Genomic DNA, 20,747 nt, shown 5'->3' on the forward strand with positions numbered 1-20,747 from the left:
TTGCACGCTTTCAGATATCAATTCCATATGCTCGAACCGCAACCTGGCCCCAGACACCTCTTTTCTCCTCCTCCCTCAATCCCCGTCTCTCCAGGACGCCCTCCACCACGCTCTTCCAGCGACGCCAGGCCGTCGGGTTGCCGCCGCCTCCCACGTTACAGACGGGCCAGTCTGACCCGAACAACACGCGCTGCGGACCAAAGGTATCAAAGACTATGTCGGTCCACGGGCGGAGTTGCTCGACGAGCTCTGGAACGTTTGGCTCCGTATCGGCGGAGAGCGGGGGAAGCTCCGAGAAGGCCCCCGAGAGCTTCATGTAGGTGTTGGGATACTGCGCCATAGCCGTGATGAGGGAGGACCACTCCAGGAAGTCGGGATGCGTGGTGATAGACACCTGCGAAGTGTATGGCAGACGGAGATTGGGCTTACACAGATGGTCTATTAAAGTCGAAGTGTTAGCACGAGGAACAACCTTCGTAGTAGCTAGGAGAGAGCTGAGGTGACCTACTGATGATCACGACGGGCTTCAATTTCTCATCCGTAATCCTATCGTGGGCCTTGCGTAGCATCTCGTTTGCCTCGCGCAACTGCGCAAGCCCACCTTGTCGGGCATCCACCCCGAGATCGAACGTCAAGCCTTGCTCTCCCAACCATTTCAGTCCCGCGATAAAATCTGGTTGAACCATGACCCCGGCCGGTTTATCCTGGACTAAGTAGCGCACCCCTCGAAACTTCTTCCATACCTCCTCCGTTTGCGTTCTTTCCTTGGCTAGCGCAATGTATTTCTCGAGCGCTGCTGGCCCTCCCGGTACGGGCGCCCAAGGAACGAAAGCTAGACAGAGGTGGCGGTCCTCCTTCTGATGCCCTTCTCCGGGGACAGCCTCTCCCGTGATGACTCGAGTCAGCAGGGAGACTTCATCAAGAGCATGCGACCAGCCCTTCCCAGACTCCGCGACAGAGGAGATACGGTCCGTTTCAACAAAAACAAAACCCCGTAGATACGTGGTTTGCGCGGTCTCAGGAGAAGTAGACGCCGAGCTTGTCGCATCGCGGTACTCGGCGACGGAATGCTGGGAGGAAAGAGGGCCACCCGGTCCATACCAAGCCAGAGTTGGCAGATGGGAACCGGGGAAGAGATGGATGTGCGAATCGACGATGGGGATGGCCATTGTACATGCGAATGCGAGAAGTCGAGGAAGTGGAGGTGTCGATCAAGAGGGAATTATTGATGGAGAGAAGCCAATTTCCTTTGCTGCGGGGTAAACCCGGTCGATCCTCCATGCACTTCGCGACGGTATTGCGGCGCAGACAAACAAGCACAAGAAAGGGACGGAGAGAACAGAAAAATGATGAAACAGAACAGAAAGAAAGAAGAAGCGGGAAAGAAGAAGAGGAAGATCAGAAAACGACGGTGGATTCGATTCGGGCAGCTTTAGACCGAGCTCTTCTTTCCAACGCCATCGACGATTCCGCAAAGGTACTCATCAAGACCGACAGAAGACGGTATAAAGTCATCGTGGATCCCCCCTGCAGCTCTGGTCAAGACCTGTTCAGGATTTTGGCGTGAAATATCCGACTACCAGACCTCAGATCGCCAGACACGAGCGGTGGTTGATCCATGCCCAGACCGAGGTTCATCTCCACCGACTGGATCCTCGCCACTGTTTGCCCCTGCCAGAATGATGGCATCCTCGGATGTTGGACAATGCGAAATGAACCGTAGGCGCCAGCCTGTCGTTCTTCCCCGCGATTTTCTCTCCACTTTCTTCTTCTCCTCTTTTTTGCCTTTCGACGTGGACTTGGCGTCGCAATTTTCCGTCCGACCTGGAGAATGTTGCGACATAAAAAGAGGGCTCGATCCCCCTCTCGCTCGTCGCTCGGTCCCTTTCTGGTCATTGATTCATCCATCCAGAATTTTAGATTGATTTGTCTGTCAATATGGCCGCTCCGGAAATTCCCCTGAAACAAAAAGCCGTCATCTATGACCAACCCGGCACCGTCTCAACCAAAGTAGTGGAGATCGACGTCCCCGAGCCCGGTGCGGGCGAGGTGCTGATCAACCTGTATGTATTTTTGCTTCGTTGAAGGGGCATGATTCTGTAGTTCTTGAAGGCTGGATCGAATCTGACGTACGGAACAGCACTCACTCGGGAGTTTGCCACTCCGACTATGGAGTGATGACCAATACTGTACGCATGGAAGACTCTCTCCAAATGTCTGAGCCATGGATGCTAACATTGTATTTAGTGGAAAGTACTCCCTTACCCCACGCAGCCTGGACAGGTCGGGGGGCACGAGGGCGTAGGGAAGATTGTGAAGCTCGGTCCAGGTGCCGAATCCTCAGGCTTGAAGATCGGCGACCGAGTCGGTGTGAAATGGATCTCGAGCGCTTGTGGAAACTGCCGTACGTAACAACTCACAGCCCTTCAATTTTCGAGCGAGGGGGAACAATTCCTTTCTAACGGGACAATTGTATAGTTCCCTGTCAAGCAGGATCCGATGGACTCTGCTTCGCCCAGAAAGTGTCGGGCTACTATACCCCGGGCACCTTTCAACAGTACACCCTGGGACCGGCCAACTACGTGACGCCGATCCCCGACGGACTGGGCTCGGACGAAGCAGCGCCCATGCTCTGCGCGGGGACCACCGTGTACGCCGCTCTGAAGCGCAGCAACGCGCGACCGGGCGAGTGGATTGTGATCTCCGGCGCTGGCGGCGGACTGGGCCACATCGCGGTGCAGCTGGCCAGTCGAGGGATGGGGCTGCGCGTGATCGGCGTCGACCACGGCAGCAAGGCCGAGCTGGTCAAGGAGTCCGGGGCGGAGCATTTCGTGGACATCACGAAGTTCCCCGCGGACGACCAGGGCGAAGCCATCACCGCGCACGTCAAGTCCCTGGCCGACGGGCTCGGTGCCCACGGGGTCATCGTGTGCACCGCTTCCAACGCGGCGTATGCCCAGTCGCTCGGCTTCCTGCGCTTCAACGGCACCCTGGTGTGTGTTGGCGTACCGGAGAATGACCTGCTGCCCATTGCGACGGCGTACCCGGGATCCATCATCCTTAAGCATGCGACGATCACCGGGTCGGTTGTCGGCACGCGAGCGGACGCCGTCGAGACGTTGAACTTCGCGGCGCGCGGCGTCATCAATGCCCATTTCCGCACGGAGAAGATGGAGGCGCTAACCAGCGTTTTTGAGGAGATGCATCATGGGAAGGTGCAGGGACGGGTGGTCCTGGACTTGTCCTAGACGGGTGCAAGCATATATTAGCGATGGGTATGATCTCTCTTGTGAGAGTGATGCAGTTAGTCCTGCTTGATGCGGCGACTGCAGTTATGAGTATGACCTTATGTCCGTGTATTTTCCATTGTTGCTGTAGTCTGTTTGTTTTTCAATAGGTGAAATCGATTCGAAACATGACCTGAGAATAAGTCGCAGTAGTAGTTATATCTACCAAGTGCATGATTCTGTCTGCCATCTATATGCCCTGCTTTTAGAGTGGAAACGAAAATGGATGCGTCATCACAACAACTTCCTGCCAGTTAAGGCTGCTTCTAAGTTTGCTGGGAACCGTGGCCCTGCGCTGTCGTGTCGGTTATCGTGCCTTACCTGGGGAAGGTCTCCGGAGTGATTGCAATTCGTATTGACCATCAATATTCTTTAGATTAATTATTCACACTGGAGATAGAAGACAACCAAAGACCAGTCCTGCTGGTGATTATTTGACTATGTAGAAGTACTTGAATTCACAATAAGCACAACGCAGCACAGCAAACCAAAACATCGGGCTGAAAAACAGAGGAAGAGTCTGCTATGTAGATGTGAAGAAATTAAACGGCAGAATTCAATCCAAAAGGGTATATCGCATCAAAAGCGCATGTATATCAACGAGTTCGCTTGCTGTTCCCTCCAGACACTCCCGTAGCCGGACGTTTCTGACCAGAGGCAGTCGAGGCCGACTCGGCTCGACGCACCAGCATGTTCAACTTGAGAAGGAAAGCTCTCGGTGCTCGGTTCACCTCGTTCTTGTGCAGGATCGCATGCAGCTTGGCTCCGAACTGGTGGAGATCCGACCCCTGCAGATGCTCCAGGGTATCGAGGATGAAGCACCGGCCCGTCTCGTCGGTCGTGCCGATGAGCTGATGGTACACGTTGCGCTCATCCTCGTCTTCTCCGTGGAACGAGCTCCGGCCCCATCGGTTGCCATCCAGGGCGTCCTTGTTGCGGTTGCAGATGTCTTCCAGCAACGTGACCAAGGCCTTTGCGGCGCCTTCCATGCCGTGCGGCGCGCGCGCGGTGATATTCCACTGGATCCGATCCACGTTGTACTGTAATTCCCGGATGACGTTGGCGACGTCCACGTTCGTTCCGCTCTCGGGCTTCTTCCCTGTCTGGCAGAAGAGGTCGAAGTCGGCTAACAGCTTGCGGGATCGGCCCTGGATTTTGTCGAAGTAGATCGCCGCACAAGCACCGGGGGGCATCGCCTTGCACAAGCTAGAGTAGACAGCGTCGTCGTGCACGGTGAGCCGAAATAAAGTGGCTTCGAGGTCCCCTTGCACGACGCACTGCTCGGGCGTGCGTGACAGCCCCGTGTCCTCCACCAGGTCGAGGCGGAAATCTTCCGGCAGGACGCCCATGCTGAAGGCAGACAGGAGGTCTCGAGCTTTCTGAGAACGACTCATCCCACCAACTGCTTCAGAGCGAACATACTCCCAGCCCAGTTGGTCCGCAACGGCTTCGAGTTTACCTTCGAGAAGCTGCTCGGTGCGCGAAAAATTCGGAAGACGGCCATCGCTAGCGAGAGGGACCACAGAGGATACGATTTGGGGAAGGAGGCAGGCATAAAGCTGATCAAGGAGCCACTTTTGCTAAAGTGTTAGCACAAACTAGTTCTTGATGAGTAGAAGGAAAAATTCTCGTCTTCCTACTAGGTAACCCCCCTTTTTCTTGACTTACAAAGATGTGTTGACAGGCCACGTTAGACTGACTCAAGAATGCTGAACAGGTGCACGTATAGGCATCCGAGCCCAAATGCACCCGGGCCTTCTCTGCCAGCTGAAAGTCATACCCCGTCTGCATGGAGCAGCAGGTAATCACCTCAAACTGGCTCGAGAATCCAACCAGCGCTCTGGCCTCTGACGCGGAATCCAGCCCGGCCAGATCATACGTGATCCCTGATTTCCCTTGCGCAGTCAATGATTCACCGGAGTCTCCTGCCTCCATCTCGCTCTCCTCGCTGTCACTTCCAATGTTCTCACTGTCGTCGTTGTTATCGTCCTCCGTAGGTCGTGCTCTCTGGTTCTGGAACCGCGGTCGTGACATGGGGCTAGCGATGGACAGCTTGCAAAACTGTCTGGTAGGGGCGGACATGGAGAAAAGCTGAAACAAGATCAATGAAAAGATCAAGCTCGATGAGTAGTAAGTGACTGGAGGGCAAAAGAAGGCTTGTTGATGCAAGACTGACCCGAGTTATATAGAGTTTGTCGAGAGCCACGGGTGGGAGCGGGTATTTTGGACCAAGACAGTACCGCAACACACTTATCCCACTCGCTGCCACAGCAAGAACAGTGCCATACGGACGCAAAACGATCAAACTGCCATCTGAGAGGCTGGTTCAGGCTTGAGCCACACCGTTAGTGTCCTTTTTTCTCTTTGCCGCATGACGAAACGCCAACGGTCATCAGCTGAGGGACTCCCCAGACTGTGCCAATGCGCCAGTAGCATAGAAAGGACCTATCTATGAGGATAGGCTCTTTCGAGAGAAGAACAACTAATGGCTACATGCGACATATAGGCGGCGCAGGTACTGCCCAGGGAGGGAAGGGTCATGGAGGACAACGAGATTGGAGGACTTCTGAGCTATCAAATTTAGGGTTCCATTTGACTTTGAGCCTCTGTGCCTCCAATGACATATACTGACAGCGTTCACTGCGGCTACACCGTTCTCGAGCCTCCTGTCACGATGGATCCAAAGCCTAACTGGGTCGAAGCACGGATCCCTGCAATGAAGCCGTGCGGGATGCTTGGTCTGCGGCGCAGATATCAAGGAGATGATAATCTTTGGACGGGAGCTGATGATTCATTGTTTTGATTAATTGCGCAGGAGCTGAAAAGGCTGACTATAGTCTGCCGAGACTGCCTTGTGAACTTGCACGGTATAGATGCGAATTTGACGGGCGTCTAACAGCCATCCGATGAGGCGTACTAACCCCTTCCAGGTATTTCCAGTGCAACTAGGAGATCATTGGGTCCAATACCAGACAGTTAAGTGTCACGGATCATTTCATCGAATTGTCCTGAAGGAAGTCATGTCGGGTGGTTATGCGGCGCAGGTTCTGCGCCACTTCCTGGGCGCTTATTATTCTCGTCATCGATCGACGATACACAGGTCCGCTCGCATCCGCCGCAGTTATCTGGAAATCAGTTCCATTCTTCGGCTCTGTATCCAATTGCCTCGCTTGTTAAGTTGCGATACTCCGTACTTCAGTCTTCGTGCATGCGGCATCTCCGTATTCTCTTGTTTGATGCCGCCACTCGGGGTTTATGGCACCCGTTGACACTACTAGGCTCCTGCCACAGCAAGAGGGATTTTTTTCCCTGGCCATGATGCGATCTGCATATTTTACCATGATACTGGATGTAGGTAATCAGAAGAAAATGGAGAACATATGTGTTGGAATAAGATGCACTGCTTGCTAAAGGTATACATGAAAGGTGGCAGGATATGAGTTTGGCATGTTATGATTCAACCTCCGTCGCTTGGGGACATAAATTCATATACTAGAGCCCATTAGAATGAGGTACATAAGTAGAAACAGGGGGAGCATAGAAAGAGGGTATTGTTAAGGAGAATCGTCAAGTCGTGAGTAGAGCCACTGGAAGTCGATAGCTAAGAAACAGTGATATGAAGTGCAAACTAAAAGCAGAGACCGGAATGAGACAACAATAAAGGATGTAATTAATTAAGGAATATTAATAATGATTGATACCGCGAAAGAAGTAAAGGAGTGTCTTCACTCGAGGGGTTTGGGATTAAGGGTTATGTCGGGCGGCGTTTCTCTTTTTCGCATCCTCCAATGCTTTTCGGAGCCGTTCCTGATGCGCCGTATCTTCGCCCGATTTCCGAGGAGCAACTGCGGAGGGCGGGGGACCAGGCATGAGCGATTCAGCAGGATGACTGGGCGTGGCGGTTCCCGACGAGCTGGACTGCCCTGCAATGGGGTCTTTGTCTATGATTTTCAGGAGATCGTTGATGGTAGTGGTGATCTTAGCCGGACCAGCACGAACGCTCTCCAATTTGGTTTGAAGTTCGCTCTGGATTTTGGCGTCTTCTTTCTTCTTCTCGTTCTCCAACTGGCGGAAAATGTCAACGTCGGCATTGGAGTAGCGGGCCTCTGCGACCGAAACTTGGTAGTCTGCGTTATTGAGAGCCGAGTCTACGATGCCGAAGCTATGGAGAATCGACTCAGAATCTTCCCGGAGTGATTCCACCATATTGTAGACTGAGTTCAACATCTGCTCGATCTCGGAATCTGCCAATCCAGAGGCACTAATGACTGTGGCATCAACTTTCGACAACTTAGCAGATAGCTCATCCAGGAGGCTTTGGTTTTCGCCCAGCCCGTGCATAATTGCGTCATCAAAGGAATCCATCAGTCGATTGGCCCTCTCATCACGGTCTTTGGCCGCCTCGAGCACATTCCGCCTTTCCATTTCATCAAAGTCACTGTCCAGGCGCTTGAGAGCCGCGGAATCACCCATGAAGACCAGCGGCCGTCTTTCGGTCTTCTTGCGTCGGCGCTCAAGATCCAAGGCAATTTCAAGACGCTTCTGGTAGCGGACCTCGAGCTTTTGGTAAATCTCGTTCACGACCTTCATGGTGTGGGAAAGATTGTATTTGTCAGTGACCGAATCCTTGATCCTGCTATTTTCATGGTCAAGTTGGCCAAGCGCCGACTCGTATTGAGTCCGAAGCGCGGAAAGCTCATCGTTCAGGCGCTCATCCAGCTTCTTGAAGACCTTGGTCTCGAAATCTTCGAATTCCCGACGTTCTTCCTCCAATTGGACTCGAGCCTCTGTCTGGCGAAATTCTTCCTCCAGGACGTTGATATCGGCATACCCGATTTCCTTGTCATTGAACAACGCGTCGATGTGTTTCTCTGACTCCTCTTGGCGATGTAAACGCTCTTTGTCTAGGGCCTCCTTGCGAGATTGGCTCGCAATTTCCCAAGATTTCATTGTCTCCATGATGAATTTGAAGTCGTTCGAGTAAGACCTCAAGCCTTCCCTAGTGGTCTTGTGCCACGGGCTTTCTGACTGTTTCGCCAAGGGCGACGAAATTATGGAACGCAGATCGTCAATTACACCTGCCGGTCTCCCCTGTCTGAGGGACAATGGCAATGGTGGTGGGGAAGAGGTTTTCCGCGCGTGTTTTCGGTAGGCAACGCTCTTCTCTCTGATGAGGCCGATGAAAGTTTCGTCGTCCTGATTCTGTGTCGCCGAGGATGGCACGGTGGGGCTGGCGGTATCCCCGGAGGGCGGGTTTGGTGCATTCGACATTATTCTACCGCTGGTAGCAGATGCCTGTCGCAAGGCAGAGTATGCTTGGTATGCTGGAAGATGAAATGACAGTTGATCAGAGCCTCTCTGTGGACCTTCGGTATAACTAAATGGAGTATAGATTGGCTGTGGGGGTTTGGTAGCCAAAGGCGAGTGCTCCTGTTTATGTATTGAATCATTCGTAGGTGGCACAGACGTCGATCTCGAGAACTGACCCTGCACCAGACGTTCTGGACCATATTTGGGGCCGCCCGGGTTAGAAGCTGACCGGCGCACACTTGTAATTTTCGGCGTATGAAGACGGGGAAGAATCGGACGCCCTCCTGGACTATACTTTCCATCCTCGGGCTCTTCTGGAGTATCAGACGAAGAATCCTCAACCTCCTCTGTCTCTACTGGTATAAGGCCCGAGTCCATTGGGTCTATGACAGGAGAAAGCTTTTGAATCGGAGGCTGTGTGGCTGGCGTTGGTGTTTGAGCGGTATCTTCTGTGGAATCAACATTGTACAAAATTTCGCGCAGTTTCGTCTCTTTGGCCATGAAAGCCGTGAATATCTTGAACCGTTCAGTGTCTGAGTCGGCCACTGCTTCCTTGCGTAGCATAGCCACATAACGATCCAGCGAAGACTTGGACCAGGGGTCTAAGTCCTCATATGGGTCTATTTGCTTAGGGTTCGGCGACGATGGTTGTGGCATAACATCCCTCCCGCTCGGTGTGTTCTCGAAGTGAGCTGGAGTGGCCTCTCGAGGTATGAAAGCTTCTTGTTTCGACTGAGGAATGTCGAGAGGAGTAAGCTGTCGCAATGGAGTTGAAGGTCCACCAGAGGTGTGCGAATCGATTTGGGCATTTGGCGATGTAGTCTCAATGGGTAGAGGCTGCTTCCACGCCTCGATGACACCATCGATACTTTCCGAAGCCTCTGTGTCGGATACTGAACTGTATAGAGAGTCATCCGTCTTCACTCTGATGGGTGGTGGTGGTGGCGGCGGCAGCGGCGGGGGTGGAGCCGGGTCATGTATGGTGTCCTGGCCAGCTCCTGGGCTAACAGGCGAGACTCTGAATTGGTCCTGCATCCCCGTTGTGTCCTGAGAGTACGTAGGCTGAATAGTGGGTGAGACACCCGAAGGGGGCGTCGGAGCTGTGGATTGCGAAGCTGGGTTGGGTACAGCCGCATTTGCATAGCTCGGTGGGTAGTTCGAGGTGGTTGGCGCATGCGCGACAGTGTTCTGTTTAGACCCGAAGACACCTTCGTCATCGACGTTTCCCGGTTGAGGAGACAGGTGCTCCCAGTCTGAAGGAGTGAAGGCACCAAATGAGGCCGGCCCCGCCGGGATGATGTTGGCACTGGTTTTGGGAGGAACAGGTGGAGCAGTCATCGGCGGCGCTGAATGCATTGCCGGGCTTCCCACGAACGCCGGTGTCTGTTCAGATTGGAAAGTCTGTGGTATTGGACGTTCCGAGAGGGAATAGATGTTGGGCTGCTGAAAGGCTGGGCCAGCCGGCGGACTGTAAGGGGACGCTGTATACAACGGGTTCGAAGACTGCGGCGGTTGACTGCTTGGCTGCGATACAGCAGTCTGATAGGCCGGTGGAAGAGGCGGTGGTGATGGTGCCGAAAGTGAGCCCGCAGGCTGCTGGTGTGTATATGGTGTGCTTGTCGGCCAAGGCTGATGATGCCCTGGTGCAGAAGCCTGGGCTCCATACTGTGTAGGCTTGCTGGAATCTACAGGAGTCGCTGTAGGAGGTTGGGGACTGGGGGGATGTCCAGGAGTGCTGGAAGGTCGAGGCTTTCCAAGATCTATCAGCTTCCAAGCAGTCTTAAGGGATCCGCCCCCGACTTCACATAGGTACTCACAGGCAACGGAGGAGGGGTTTGAATATGTTGCTGCCTATTGAATCGCACCCCCCATGAGGATGTGTCCACACCCGTAGATGGCGACATATTTGTCCCTGTTCCGGATACGGGAGATTGAGTAGACATAAGACCGTATGTATTTGGATTATAGGGAGGAAGAGGAGGAGGCGGGGGTTGCGACGCTTGAGGGCGCTGTTGCGCCGTCGCAGGCCGACGCCATTCGGGTTGCGGAGGACCCGACATCTGTTAACCAGGGGCAGGGTAGGGGTTTGAGCCGTAAGTTTCTATGATTCATGCGTTAAGGTGCAAAAAGTGAAGACAAAGTGGTCAGTATAGATTGGTCGCTTACTGGAATTGCGGGCAACTGCGGGGAGAGAGAGAAGCGACCGGCCGTCAGGAGAAAGCGAATGAATGAATGAATGAGTGACAAGCGAAGGTCGGCTGACCGATTTACCCCCGACGGTCGCCTCAGCTGACACAGGTAGAGAAAGTTGTCGGGGAATAAAACAGAAGATGGTAGTTAAAACAAAAGAAACACAAACGAAGAGAAAGCCGGGTCAGCTTGTCGCGGATTATTTACTAAAGACTAAAAGACCAAAGAATGATGACGGAAAGTCCGCCGAAACGTGGCGGTGCGGAGATGCTGCCTGAGGCTGCCACCAGCCCTAACTCCCGCCTACTCAGTAAGTGGAGGTACGAGAGGACACGCATTACAGAGTATCAACACGTCTTTTTCAAATCCCATTATATGCATACAAATAAACAACACGCAAAAGGCCCAACATCACAAGTAGAGTACACATGGTTTGGCTAAAGCCAAGTCCCGATCCCAATGATAGAGTAGAAAAGACAGAGCCTGGCATCACGCAGAACCGTCCACAGGTCTAGGAACAAACAATGGGGAAGGGATGCAATAAAATAATATAAGTGGCACAAAAAGAAAAGGGTAGCCAAGTTTGAATCAACAGCTTCGAAAGTGGGAAAGTTAGGTCATCTTCTCGGGTGCGATCGGTGCATCACTTAAGCACCGACTCTCAAGCGTCTTCCCAGCTTCTCGAGTTCACCGATCACGCCGCCGCCGGCCAAACTCCACTTCTCACCCACCCACTCTTCGTTGATGTTCTCCTGCAGAAGACCGCTGCGAGCAAAGTATTCCAGGAAGCCACGGGCCTCGTCCCGAGTGAGTCCGCTAAGAGACTGGAGCTCCAGCATCTCCTCCTTGGCGACGGTAGGCTTAGGAGAGTCGAAGACATCCAGCACGCGTTGGTCAGCTCGGCTATAAGGATCGGGCTGAGGAAATTCAGGCGCCGAGGGTTTCACGCCGGCGTGGCGGGCCTCGACCTGCTTCAGGGCGGCTTCGAAGCTGTAGACGGAGGGGTTGTTGGAGGCCGAGGTGGCGTACAAGAGCAGGCCACCATTGGGGAAAGTTGCCTTTTCGGTCCCGGGCTTCAAGAGCGAAAGGAAATGGCGCACGAAAACCAGATCGTGGGCATGGATGGGTTTCATTTCAGGAGTGCGGTACTCGGAGTTCTTCATCCAGTGAGCCAGGCCATCCACGGTCACGAGCATTGGGGGGCGAGGCGCGAAATGACTCTCCAATCCCGGCGCAGCAGCAGTCGCGGTGAGCTCAGACCACAATCCCTGGAAAACATTCCAGGCAGTGGCGAAGTCCTGAATACCCAGCCGGACGAAATCGGCGAGCGTCATGCCAGGCTTAACAGCAGATTTGAGAGCCGGGTGGGTTTGCGACACTTTCAGACCCTTGAGGAGCTCTTCGTTGGCGGCCAGCGTGCGAGACAGAAGGGCGGCAGTTGCCACGTTCTGAACATACAAGTCGGGCGTCTCGTCGGAGAGTGGCGCGTAACCGGTGTGCGCGATGACTAGATCCTGGGCTAAAGATCCATCGTTAGTATCTAGGCATTGATTTTCCTTCCGTCTCGGTCTTTTGATAGACGGCTGAAGGAAGATGGTTTAGATCGTTTGGTTAGAACTTACGCTCAGGAACGGTAAAGACAGCCCACTTCTTGGTGAAAGCCATCGACATGGCCTGTAGCAGGTGAACGCTCTTTCCAGATCCTCGGACACCGGTGATAATCTTCTTGACCGATTTCCCTTTATCCGCGCCATCACTAGAGATCCCATCAATCAATCGACCCAGCTCCAGCGTTTCGCGTCTGACCACTGTCCCGGGGCGACGGAATATCGACCAGCCCTGCGTCGGTTTGAAGGCTTCCACCGCGCGCAGTTGAGTGAGCATCGGCACGGGAAGGCCGAGAACAGAACCGCGGAGTCGCGAGTCCACCATTGTTTCCGCCGAGATGTCCTGCATACCTTGAACCTCAAGGGCATTGGGGTTGCTGAGAACGAGGCGCTTCCGGATCGCTTTGCGTTCTCCGACCGGGGGCGGTCGTGCCCGCTCGACGTTCTTCTTCCTCTTCATTTTGGGAGAATTGGATTCACGGAATCCACTTTTGATCACATTTTGCTTCTTCTTGAGGACCGAAAGGCGTACTGCGGACGTGTGGAACGATGCTGCTCGGGGAACTGACATCGGGGGAATAACAGCCGGGGGTGTTGGGCGCAGCCGTGTGAGGCAGCCCCAGCAAAAGGAGGAGACCATGGTGTTGCGACACACTGGCACAGTGGCCAGGGTCTTAATTGACAGAAAAGGAAGGGTGGGAGGGTTGAATCGGGAGAGGGTGCCGTCCTAGGTTTCGTCGAACCCCGGAGTTGTTGGAATGAAATTCATCACATTTTGGCGCTTCACCAGAGGGCTCCTCTGCGGCTCCTTCGGGTTTAGCGTCGCCGCCGCCCTAGACAACCACTAAGGCGGTGAGCTGATGTGGCAGAAGCGGCCTCCCATAATTTTATCTACTAACTTTTTTTTTCTTACCCGCTTCAGTTTTCCCCGGTCAATCGATCAGATCTTTTCTACTCATCCCATTCCCCTTGCGCATTTCCGGACGATCTCCTGAGATAGATTCCGGATACACCGTCGCAATGTCGGAATTCGAAACAACAAACAAATCGGCCGAGGCCAAGCCTAAGCTGTGAGTTTTCACCACCATCCAGCAAAGCCCTCGACCGATCTATGTATATAAATTCTAACCTGCCGGGAATTTTCTAGACCCATCACCGTGTCGAAGCCTACCCCCTACACCTTCGACCTCGGCCATCTCCTCGCAAACGACCCCAACCCCATCGAAGTCTCTCGCTCGGAACCGCTGAACGCATCCCTGAAGGCCACGGCCCGCGATGGCGTCCAATCGCTACTGAACCAACTCCTGACGACATGCCCCATTACCTCTTCCCAACAAGGCGTTCTCCTGACGCTGCCTTCCCCTGCGACCGTCCTGCCCCGCCACAAGCCACTGCCCACGCCCAAGCCCCCGACCAAGTGGGAGCTGTTCGCGCGCAAGAAGGGTATTGGCAAGTACAGCGCCAAGCCTGGCGCTGCGCTCGCGGACAAGGAGCGACGCAAGAAGATGGTCTACGACGAAGAGAAGGGCGACTGGGTCCCGCGCTGGGGTTACAAGGGTAACAACAAGTCGGACGATGACTGGCTGGTCGAGGTGAACGAGAAGGACTGGAAGAAGGAAGAGGATGCCGCCGCCCAGGGAAGCTCGATCCGTGGCATGTCTCGTGCGGAGCGCAAGGACAGAATCCGCCGAAACGAGCGCAAGATGCGGTCTAACGAGCGGAAGACGAGGAAACCCGGAAGCGGGTGAGAATTGGAGAAGGAGAGCGAAAAAAAAAAAAAAAAAAGAAAAAGTAGATGATGAATTAATTCGGCAGTCAAGACTTCTTTGTTAAACTTCGGCTTGTTCTTACATCACTGGAATTCTGGGCTTATTTAGGCGTTTGGTTTGGGAGTCGCCGGTCTTGGATGTCAAATGTCGCCTGCATGGATTATCCACTGCAAAACACAAAAAAAGCAATGTCACCCGTTCCACGCAGTGCTCGGCCAAAGGGCCGGCATTCCTTTGTACAGTTTATGTTTTTCTTTTCTTGTGTCTTAGTTCTCGGGCTTGTGCTAGATATATATTCAAGTGAGACAGACAAGGTCTATTTATTGTTCTCGTTTGCTGAAGATTCACTAAATCAACGTACGGTCATGCCTGGACCTATTTTACATGTATGTACCGGCAACACACTCCATGAAGATGCGACAAAGCAAGGGAATCAGATAGAAACGCAAGTAAGCAAGCGCCGAAACAAAGCTCCAATGGGGAATCGGTGGTTAGACACAAAGGAATAGTAGGAAGCAATACATTTCAGTGACTGGGCAGAGGTATGAGCACAACATATCATCAAATATATGTAGTAAAAACAGACTAGAGGTCAATTTGTACACTTGTGAAAAAATTCAAAGATTGGAAAACATCAACTGACTCTATGGGCGCAAGACATGCATGTAGGAGTGGAATAGCCCAAAAGAAGAATAACAGCAGAATGGATGTAGGGGAAGAGAGATAGAGGAAGATATAGGGAGAGAGGGAGAGGACGATAGAAAGGGTGAAGGCGGAAGGATGATTGGAGGCAGGAGGGAGGCAGTGGAGTCGGATGAGGGTCATGGCATAGGTAAAGGAGATGCTAAGAAATTGAGAAAATGTCACGAAGTCGAAGGAGATCTGGACCCAGCACACAAAAGCACGCTATGATGAAAAGGATGTAGACAAATTGCAAGTGTTTCAGGCTAAAAGTATTTTCAAGAAAAATGCTCAACCTGCGGATCCAGTCCGAGACTTTCAAAATTGGCGATTTCTTGTGCGGGAAAAAGGAAAGGTAATATGGTATAAAAACGTAGGCCAGCCTGGATTTGAAAGCCCAGTGCACGTAATTTGGAAATGAAAGGCATCAATCAATAGATCAGATCAAAGAGAGTTCGTGTTGCCGTTAATGTGTTGGATGCGATACGGATGTTGGTAGAAGCGGGTGGAGCCTAGCTCAGATTTGTATCGGAGAAAGCGGTGGTCCAAGTTCAGGAAGCTGAGAAACGCTTCTGCCGTGAGCTGTTTCAATGTTCTTGGGCCTTGTTTTGTGAACTTTCGCTGTCTGGGGCCGTGGCGGTTCCTCTTCAACGGCAGGCTGACTGCTGCCAGAGGAAGAGATGGCCCTTTCGTCGACAGATGATGCCTGCTGAGGAATTGGGGCGAATTCTTCTCTCGCCTGTGGGAATTTCTCTTTTTCGTCCATCTCTTTTTCGATATGGAGGTACTCCTTCTCGGTCCAACAACCCTGCCAGCAATTCTTCCAGTCACAAACAAGGAAATGGAAGCAAAACGCATCAATTTTCATACAAGGCTGAAAGCAGATGCAAAGATTGCGGTAGTCCATTTTGTTTTGATCGACGTATGAGTGTAAGAGGTTGAGGTGACACGTTATAGCGAAGAGAAGGTAGTAGTGATATGGCGGCAGTTTGGATAGTTCGTCTTTCAACATCTGGGGGGCCGTTGTTGCCCCTTCGCATTTTTCGGCAATCATGGCTTGGGTTTCCTTGGGGAAAAGCTCGTCCGGTAATTCGCGAAGCCAAGCTTTGAACATGGAGCCAATTGTGTTAATGTCGTAGAGATCCGGCACGTCAAACAGGTTGATGTCAAGTTCTAGATATCAATGAGAGATGGCTCCGGCAGTGAGATATGCACATTTATCTTCATAAACTTACCAGTATCGAACCGTCGCTGCCAATGTTTCACTTCTTTGCCACTCCCTGGGACGCGATAAAGTCCTTCCTCTTCACAACCCTTGAAGTTCAGGTAACTGCTCTGCCGTCAGTTGTGCGCACACACGTGATCCGAGGGGTGTCTGCTTACTCTATACAACGGTACGGCAAGGCGGGCATCCAAAACTCAGTCTTGTCTTTGCAATCCTCCAGTCGCTTTGCGATGCGGGATCGCCGTGCTTGCTCTATAAGCGGCAGGTTAATCACGGAGCAGACATAGTTGTCGTCATTAATGAGTTCCCGCTCATTCGTGCTTCCGCTCCTGGTGATTTTCCCAAAGAATCCTTTGCCCGCTTTGCCGATGCGATCGGCGGCGCCGCTTGAGGACTGTTTAATGTTGTTGAAAAGCGCAGCAGAGGCGCCGGACACTTGACTTAACGAAGCGGACGGAACCATTGCCCCGCCGTGGTATCTGTCTTTCCTTACGGGACCGCCGCTGTTTTCGATGGGGCGATCGGCGACATGGTTCCGAACTGTTGCATTCGCCGTGTTCTTCGTTCCGCGCTCCTGACGTACTGGTGCCTTTTGGGATTCTTGCATTTCCCGCCGACCACTCTCCTCGAGTCTCATGAGGCTGGTAGACGGACGGCGATTGGCGATTCTGTTTATCGAAGAGTCGTCGATCCTGATCGAGCGGGAGCGGGAGAGGAGGTTGGCAAATCGCGGCTTGTTCTTCTTAAGGGTCTGAGAAGCCTCGGTCTCCGTGCCGACTTTCTTGATCTCCGTTGTGTGCGAATATTTGTCTTCGGAGTTTCCGTCTAGGAGGGTATACGTTAACACAGGCGGCTTGGACTAACCATATCAGCACTTACTATTCTCCTCTTGTGCCGCACGTTCGATGGCGCCAGGAAGGTCTGGCGTTGACTCGTATAGCTTGGATGAAATCTGTGTCTTGCGGTCCCTGGAGCTGCCACGACTCTTGGGTTTGTCGCCGGATTCCGAGCCGTCCGATCGCTGGGCTTTGTGCGAAGACTTGGGGGCCTTGAGATTTGCGAAAAAAGATCGAGAGGGGTCACGGCTGTGTTTGGGAGTATCTTTAGGAGATGGTGGGTACTGAGGGATAGCCGTGAAGCCCGGAGTAGGAGGTTCGGCGGCAAGGCTAGGAGAAACTGGAAGAGTAGGGCTGTTTGACTTGCTGTTCGACTCTTGGGTGACAGGGCGAATTGTAGCCCCTTTGAAGAAAGGTGAACTAGACGACGATTTAGGAGAACGGGGTGTCAGGGGACTCGGCCCATCCGAGCTTTGGGCGCCGGGCGTTAGTGGGGACGAGATCTTCGCATTCGCCTGCAAGGTGGAAGTACTGAGATCTAAATTGGGAACAGTGGAGTGTCTTGACGGCATCTTAGACGTTGTTCGTGTCTTAGTTGGCAGCCCGGAATAGGAACGGGAGTAATCGTCAGGGGGGGGCGGATAGTCCGATAGAATAATTGATAAACCAGGCACCAACTAGGGACCGCTGTTTCGACGCAAGACTAAAATCTATTTACCGAGCTGTTAGTATCATTGGACAACAGAGGTGTTGGTAAGTGAGAATCGATTTTAGGGCAAAATGACAATCTAAAAAAGAAAGAAAAAATATCAGGTATTCAACTCGCAAATCCAACCCAGAACGTACCTTGATCGGAAGAATATTATACGATGATCCCGCAATCCCTCAAGCATGGAGATTAAGGGTGCAGCCGGGCCCAGATTATAGCGAGTATGAGCAATTGACTGTTTTATGACGAAATGAGATTGGATCGGAGCCGGCCTTGTCAATCTTTCTCGGTCGTGGTGTTGTCAACGGCTGCGTCTATCACGGGCAGAGCAGGCAATATCGGTCTTGGAAGAGGTGATTTATGGGAGCGCTTGTGTCTAGACAAGCATCTTGCTTTTAGCAGTGTCCGATAATTGAGGCAAAGCGACCGTACTTGAATGCAACAAGTGGGAAGGAATGGTCGCAAAGGCAGAAGTAGGGGTACAAGGCATCAATGACGATGGATTCGTCCAGAGGTTTTACAGTCGCGGATTCACCCCCTTGGTATGCATCGGGCAATGTGAAAGAGCGGAGTGAAACCGTCCTTCCAGTGAACAATGGGGGGGGAAGAAAACCAACGCCCTGACCGTTCAAAAACAAGAGGTAATATCATCACGTACCAGAAAACCACGCCCCTCATGTTACTGCACTCTCCAAAGAGCTCTTCAAAAGTACCTCGTTGACTCCACCTCGTTATGAGATCGACAACAACCGTCGCTTTCCCCCTCAATCAATACCTAGGAAGTCGAGAATGAAATCGAGGGCTTGCTTGTTTTTGCCCCTCGGTGTGTACGGCCGTGAGAGAGGGCGGTCGGTAAAAGGAAGCCGAAACCAAGGAGAGACAGGCTAAAAGCTCCGGCGACTAGTGACTAGGGAATAGGCGTTGTAAGGGAAAAGGGAAAACGAAAAAGAAAATAAAGGAAGGGAAGGGAAGGGAAGGGAAGGGAAAGGAAAGGCAATTCAATTGAAAGAAGATCGGACACAAAAGAGAACACGGTCAAAGAAGGGGAGATAAAAAGCGAAGTAAAAGACAAACAAAAATAAATGGGGAATAGAAAATAGAAAATAAATAAAATAGAAATGGAGTCAAGTATCTTTTCCCCCCTGCGGTAAGAAGTAATAATTCCCCAGAGAGACGTCGGGGGAAGAGGTTAACGAGGCACGAGAGTTCGGAGAGGGAGAAGGAGATGACCGCACGGTTCCAAAAGCGCTCAGACTCGAAGTGTCGCGGCGACACCTTCGTTGACAGCGTTATGCAAGCACGGCTGTGTGTCAGGCTAAGAAGCCCCCCGTCTTTTTTTTAAGGGGCGAACCGACGGTGGAGATGGCGTTGTGCAAGGCTCCAGAAAGGTTACTACGGCGTAGCTTCAGAGGGACTATGGATTATGGAAGTATGGAAAGTCTATCTGGTTGGTGCACAGACTGGCTGGCGCTTGTCTGGTAAATGACGAGGCTTCGAGGGAAGGGAAGGGAAAAGCCACTGCGTCTATTTGACCATCGACAGAGTTAAACAGAAATTAAATTCTCTTCTGGCGTCATGAGCAGTGATTCCGTCCGGATAAGCCAAATTCAATTCAATGCATCCGTGACCGAAAAAAAAAAGGGGGAGGGAGGGGAGGATGGAAAGCAGGCAAAAAGAATTCCAATGCAAGTCGGTGGCTTGTGAGAGGAGGATGACGTTGGGTTAACCCACATAAAACTGATCAACAACGTATTCCGGAGAAACAGAAATGCTGCTGGCGGACGGAGGGGGAAAAGAAGAGGGAGGAAATGTAAGCCCCTCTTCCTTCTACCTCAGCCCTAATTCTCTCTCCCCCCCTCTCTCGCTCTTTCTCTTCTTCCCTCCTCCCTCTCTCTGTTGGGTCTATCCGTCTTCTCTATCCCTCGCTCGTGTGTTTGTTTTCCTGTTTCCCCGTTGGTTTTCCCCTGCAGTGACTGCGGACAAGGATATACACCGAAAGATCGGGAGGACCCATTGAACTGCTGAAAGGGCGGACAGTTGACTGGCCAGAAAGATCGGGTCTGGCAGTTGGTGCCTTGGGCGGGATGATGTACGCCCCGGCTCCGATGCTCTGATTGCGACGATGGATTGGCCAACCATCTGTCGCTAGATGGGGGGCAGAGGTCCATTCCATGGGCGAATCGGATTCCCGTCCCTGACGAAGCAGAGGTCAGAGCATTCCATTATTGGGATTTGGATCCTTTTCGGTGATCTTTGTGATCATCGACTGCCGTTGACAGCCCCCGGAAGAACACGGTACGAGAGTGCGTTTGCAGCACAAAGAAGCAGAGAGAACATTCCAGGAAGGATTTGCGTTTGAGATTCATTCAGAGCTTCATCGTGAAAAGCATGCGACCATGGATCGCAATTGGCATTTGATACAACCCGGTGGGGTTGGTTCAAAAAAAAAAAAAAGTAATATGAGCCGGAGAACGAGGTGCTATTTTAGTTTACTATTATTATTATTATCATCTGTGCCCCGCCAACCATCCACCGACCGTAACGAGGTCCAAGAAATGGAAAGGCAAGTGGACCTCTTTTTTTTCCGGTCCTCCAAAGAATCGAGCAAACCGTTCTCTGGTACGGGAGACCTGACCAGGTACGAAGGACCAAGGCGCGTGGGTAAACCAAGGATAATGGATTATTCTCATTATCTTTTCTTTTCTCTAATCAGGTACCAGGGACGCATTATTTGTCCAGCGCATACAGAACCATTAAACTAAAAGGAAAGACCAATAGGGATGCGTAATAGCCCCGGTCACTCAAACCGACAACAGGACGGCGTCCCCTCACTCAGATACTACGGAATATATAGTACACCGTACTTACTACGGAGTACTCTGGGTCTCTGAGTGAGGCAATAATGGACTCCATACGAGATAGTCCGTTACGCAGTAAGATATTGATTCCCATCCTACGGAGCACGACAAAAGACAGAGAGTGGAGAAAAACGGTGGCTCGGTGATCATGGTCAGACATCGATTCCACACGCAGGAAGCGTTAACGAATACGGACGACGCACGTGGGAATGAGAAAAGAGTATAGACTACAAAGACACCGTGATAATATTATTGAATAATAGCAATCATTATAA

General features: G+C 52.2%; 7 protein-coding genes across 7 annotated transcripts; 2 read left to right on the forward strand and 5 right to left on the reverse strand.

Moving 5' to 3' along the window:
* Positions 1-10: 10 nt before the first annotated feature.
* On the reverse strand, positions 11-1,169 carry LRA2 (uncharacterized protein; the record flags this gene model as incomplete). The annotated part of the gene is made up of 2 exons (XM_046092008.1): positions 11-438; positions 509-1,169. 2 exons carry the CDS (start codon positions 1,167-1,169, stop codon positions 11-13), a joined length of 1,089 nt encoding a protein of 362 aa, XP_045947985.1.
* Positions 1,170-1,938: 769 nt separating this feature from the next.
* Positions 1,939-3,248, forward strand: LDX57_010255 (zinc-dependent alcohol dehydrogenase; the record flags this gene model as incomplete). The annotated part of the gene is made up of 4 exons (XM_046092009.1): positions 1,939-2,063; positions 2,141-2,189; positions 2,248-2,404; positions 2,479-3,248. The coding sequence occupies 4 exons, from the start codon at positions 1,939-1,941 to the stop codon at positions 3,246-3,248; spliced, it is 1,101 nt and encodes a 366-aa protein (XP_045947986.1).
* A 212-nt stretch (positions 3,249-3,460) lies between these two features.
* Positions 3,461-5,748, reverse strand: LDX57_010256 (uncharacterized protein). The gene is made up of 2 exons (XM_046092010.1): positions 4,956-5,748; positions 3,461-4,867 (listed from the first exon to the last, which is right to left on the reverse strand). Exons 1-2 carry the CDS (start codon positions 5,367-5,369, stop codon positions 3,884-3,886), a joined length of 1,398 nt encoding a protein of 465 aa, XP_045947987.1. The 5' UTR covers positions 5,370-5,748; the 3' UTR covers positions 3,461-3,883.
* An 833-nt stretch (positions 5,749-6,581) lies between these two features.
* Positions 6,582-10,976, reverse strand: LDX57_010257 (uncharacterized protein). Its single transcript, XM_046092011.1, has 2 exons — positions 10,415-10,976; positions 6,582-10,346 (listed from the first exon to the last, which is right to left on the reverse strand). The coding sequence occupies exons 1-2, from the start codon at positions 10,655-10,657 to the stop codon at positions 7,032-7,034; spliced, it is 3,558 nt and encodes a 1,185-aa protein (XP_045947988.1). The 5' UTR covers positions 10,658-10,976; the 3' UTR covers positions 6,582-7,031.
* Positions 10,977-11,121: 145 nt separating this feature from the next.
* LDX57_010258 (mitochondrial 37S ribosomal protein mS29) lies at positions 11,122-13,142 on the reverse strand. The gene is made up of 2 exons (XM_046092012.1): positions 12,410-13,142; positions 11,122-12,306 (listed from the first exon to the last, which is right to left on the reverse strand). The coding sequence occupies exons 1-2, from the start codon at positions 13,032-13,034 to the stop codon at positions 11,435-11,437; spliced, it is 1,497 nt and encodes a 498-aa protein (XP_045947989.1). The 5' UTR covers positions 13,035-13,142; the 3' UTR covers positions 11,122-11,434.
* A 178-nt stretch (positions 13,143-13,320) lies between these two features.
* Positions 13,321-17,689, reverse strand: LDX57_010260 (putative Rho GTPase activator (Bem2)). Its single transcript, XM_046092014.1, has 4 exons — positions 16,949-17,689; positions 16,228-16,894; positions 16,080-16,174; positions 13,321-16,017 (listed from the first exon to the last, which is right to left on the reverse strand). The coding sequence occupies exons 1-4, from the start codon at positions 17,475-17,477 to the stop codon at positions 15,362-15,364; spliced, it is 1,947 nt and encodes a 648-aa protein (XP_045947991.1). The 5' UTR covers positions 17,478-17,689; the 3' UTR covers positions 13,321-15,361.
* RRS1 (ribosome biogenesis protein RRS1) lies at positions 13,415-14,142 on the forward strand (the record flags this gene model as incomplete). The annotated part of the gene is made up of 2 exons (XM_046092013.1): positions 13,415-13,464; positions 13,542-14,142. The coding sequence occupies 2 exons, from the start codon at positions 13,415-13,417 to the stop codon at positions 14,140-14,142; spliced, it is 651 nt and encodes a 216-aa protein (XP_045947990.1).
* Positions 17,690-20,747: the final 3,058 nt, after the last annotated feature.

This window comes from Aspergillus melleus (genome assembly GCF_016097325.1).
Source record: "Aspergillus melleus strain CBS 546.65 chromosome Unknown contig6, whole genome shotgun sequence".
In the NCBI taxonomy this organism is placed as follows: Eukaryota; Fungi; Ascomycota; class Eurotiomycetes; order Eurotiales; family Aspergillaceae; genus Aspergillus; species Aspergillus melleus.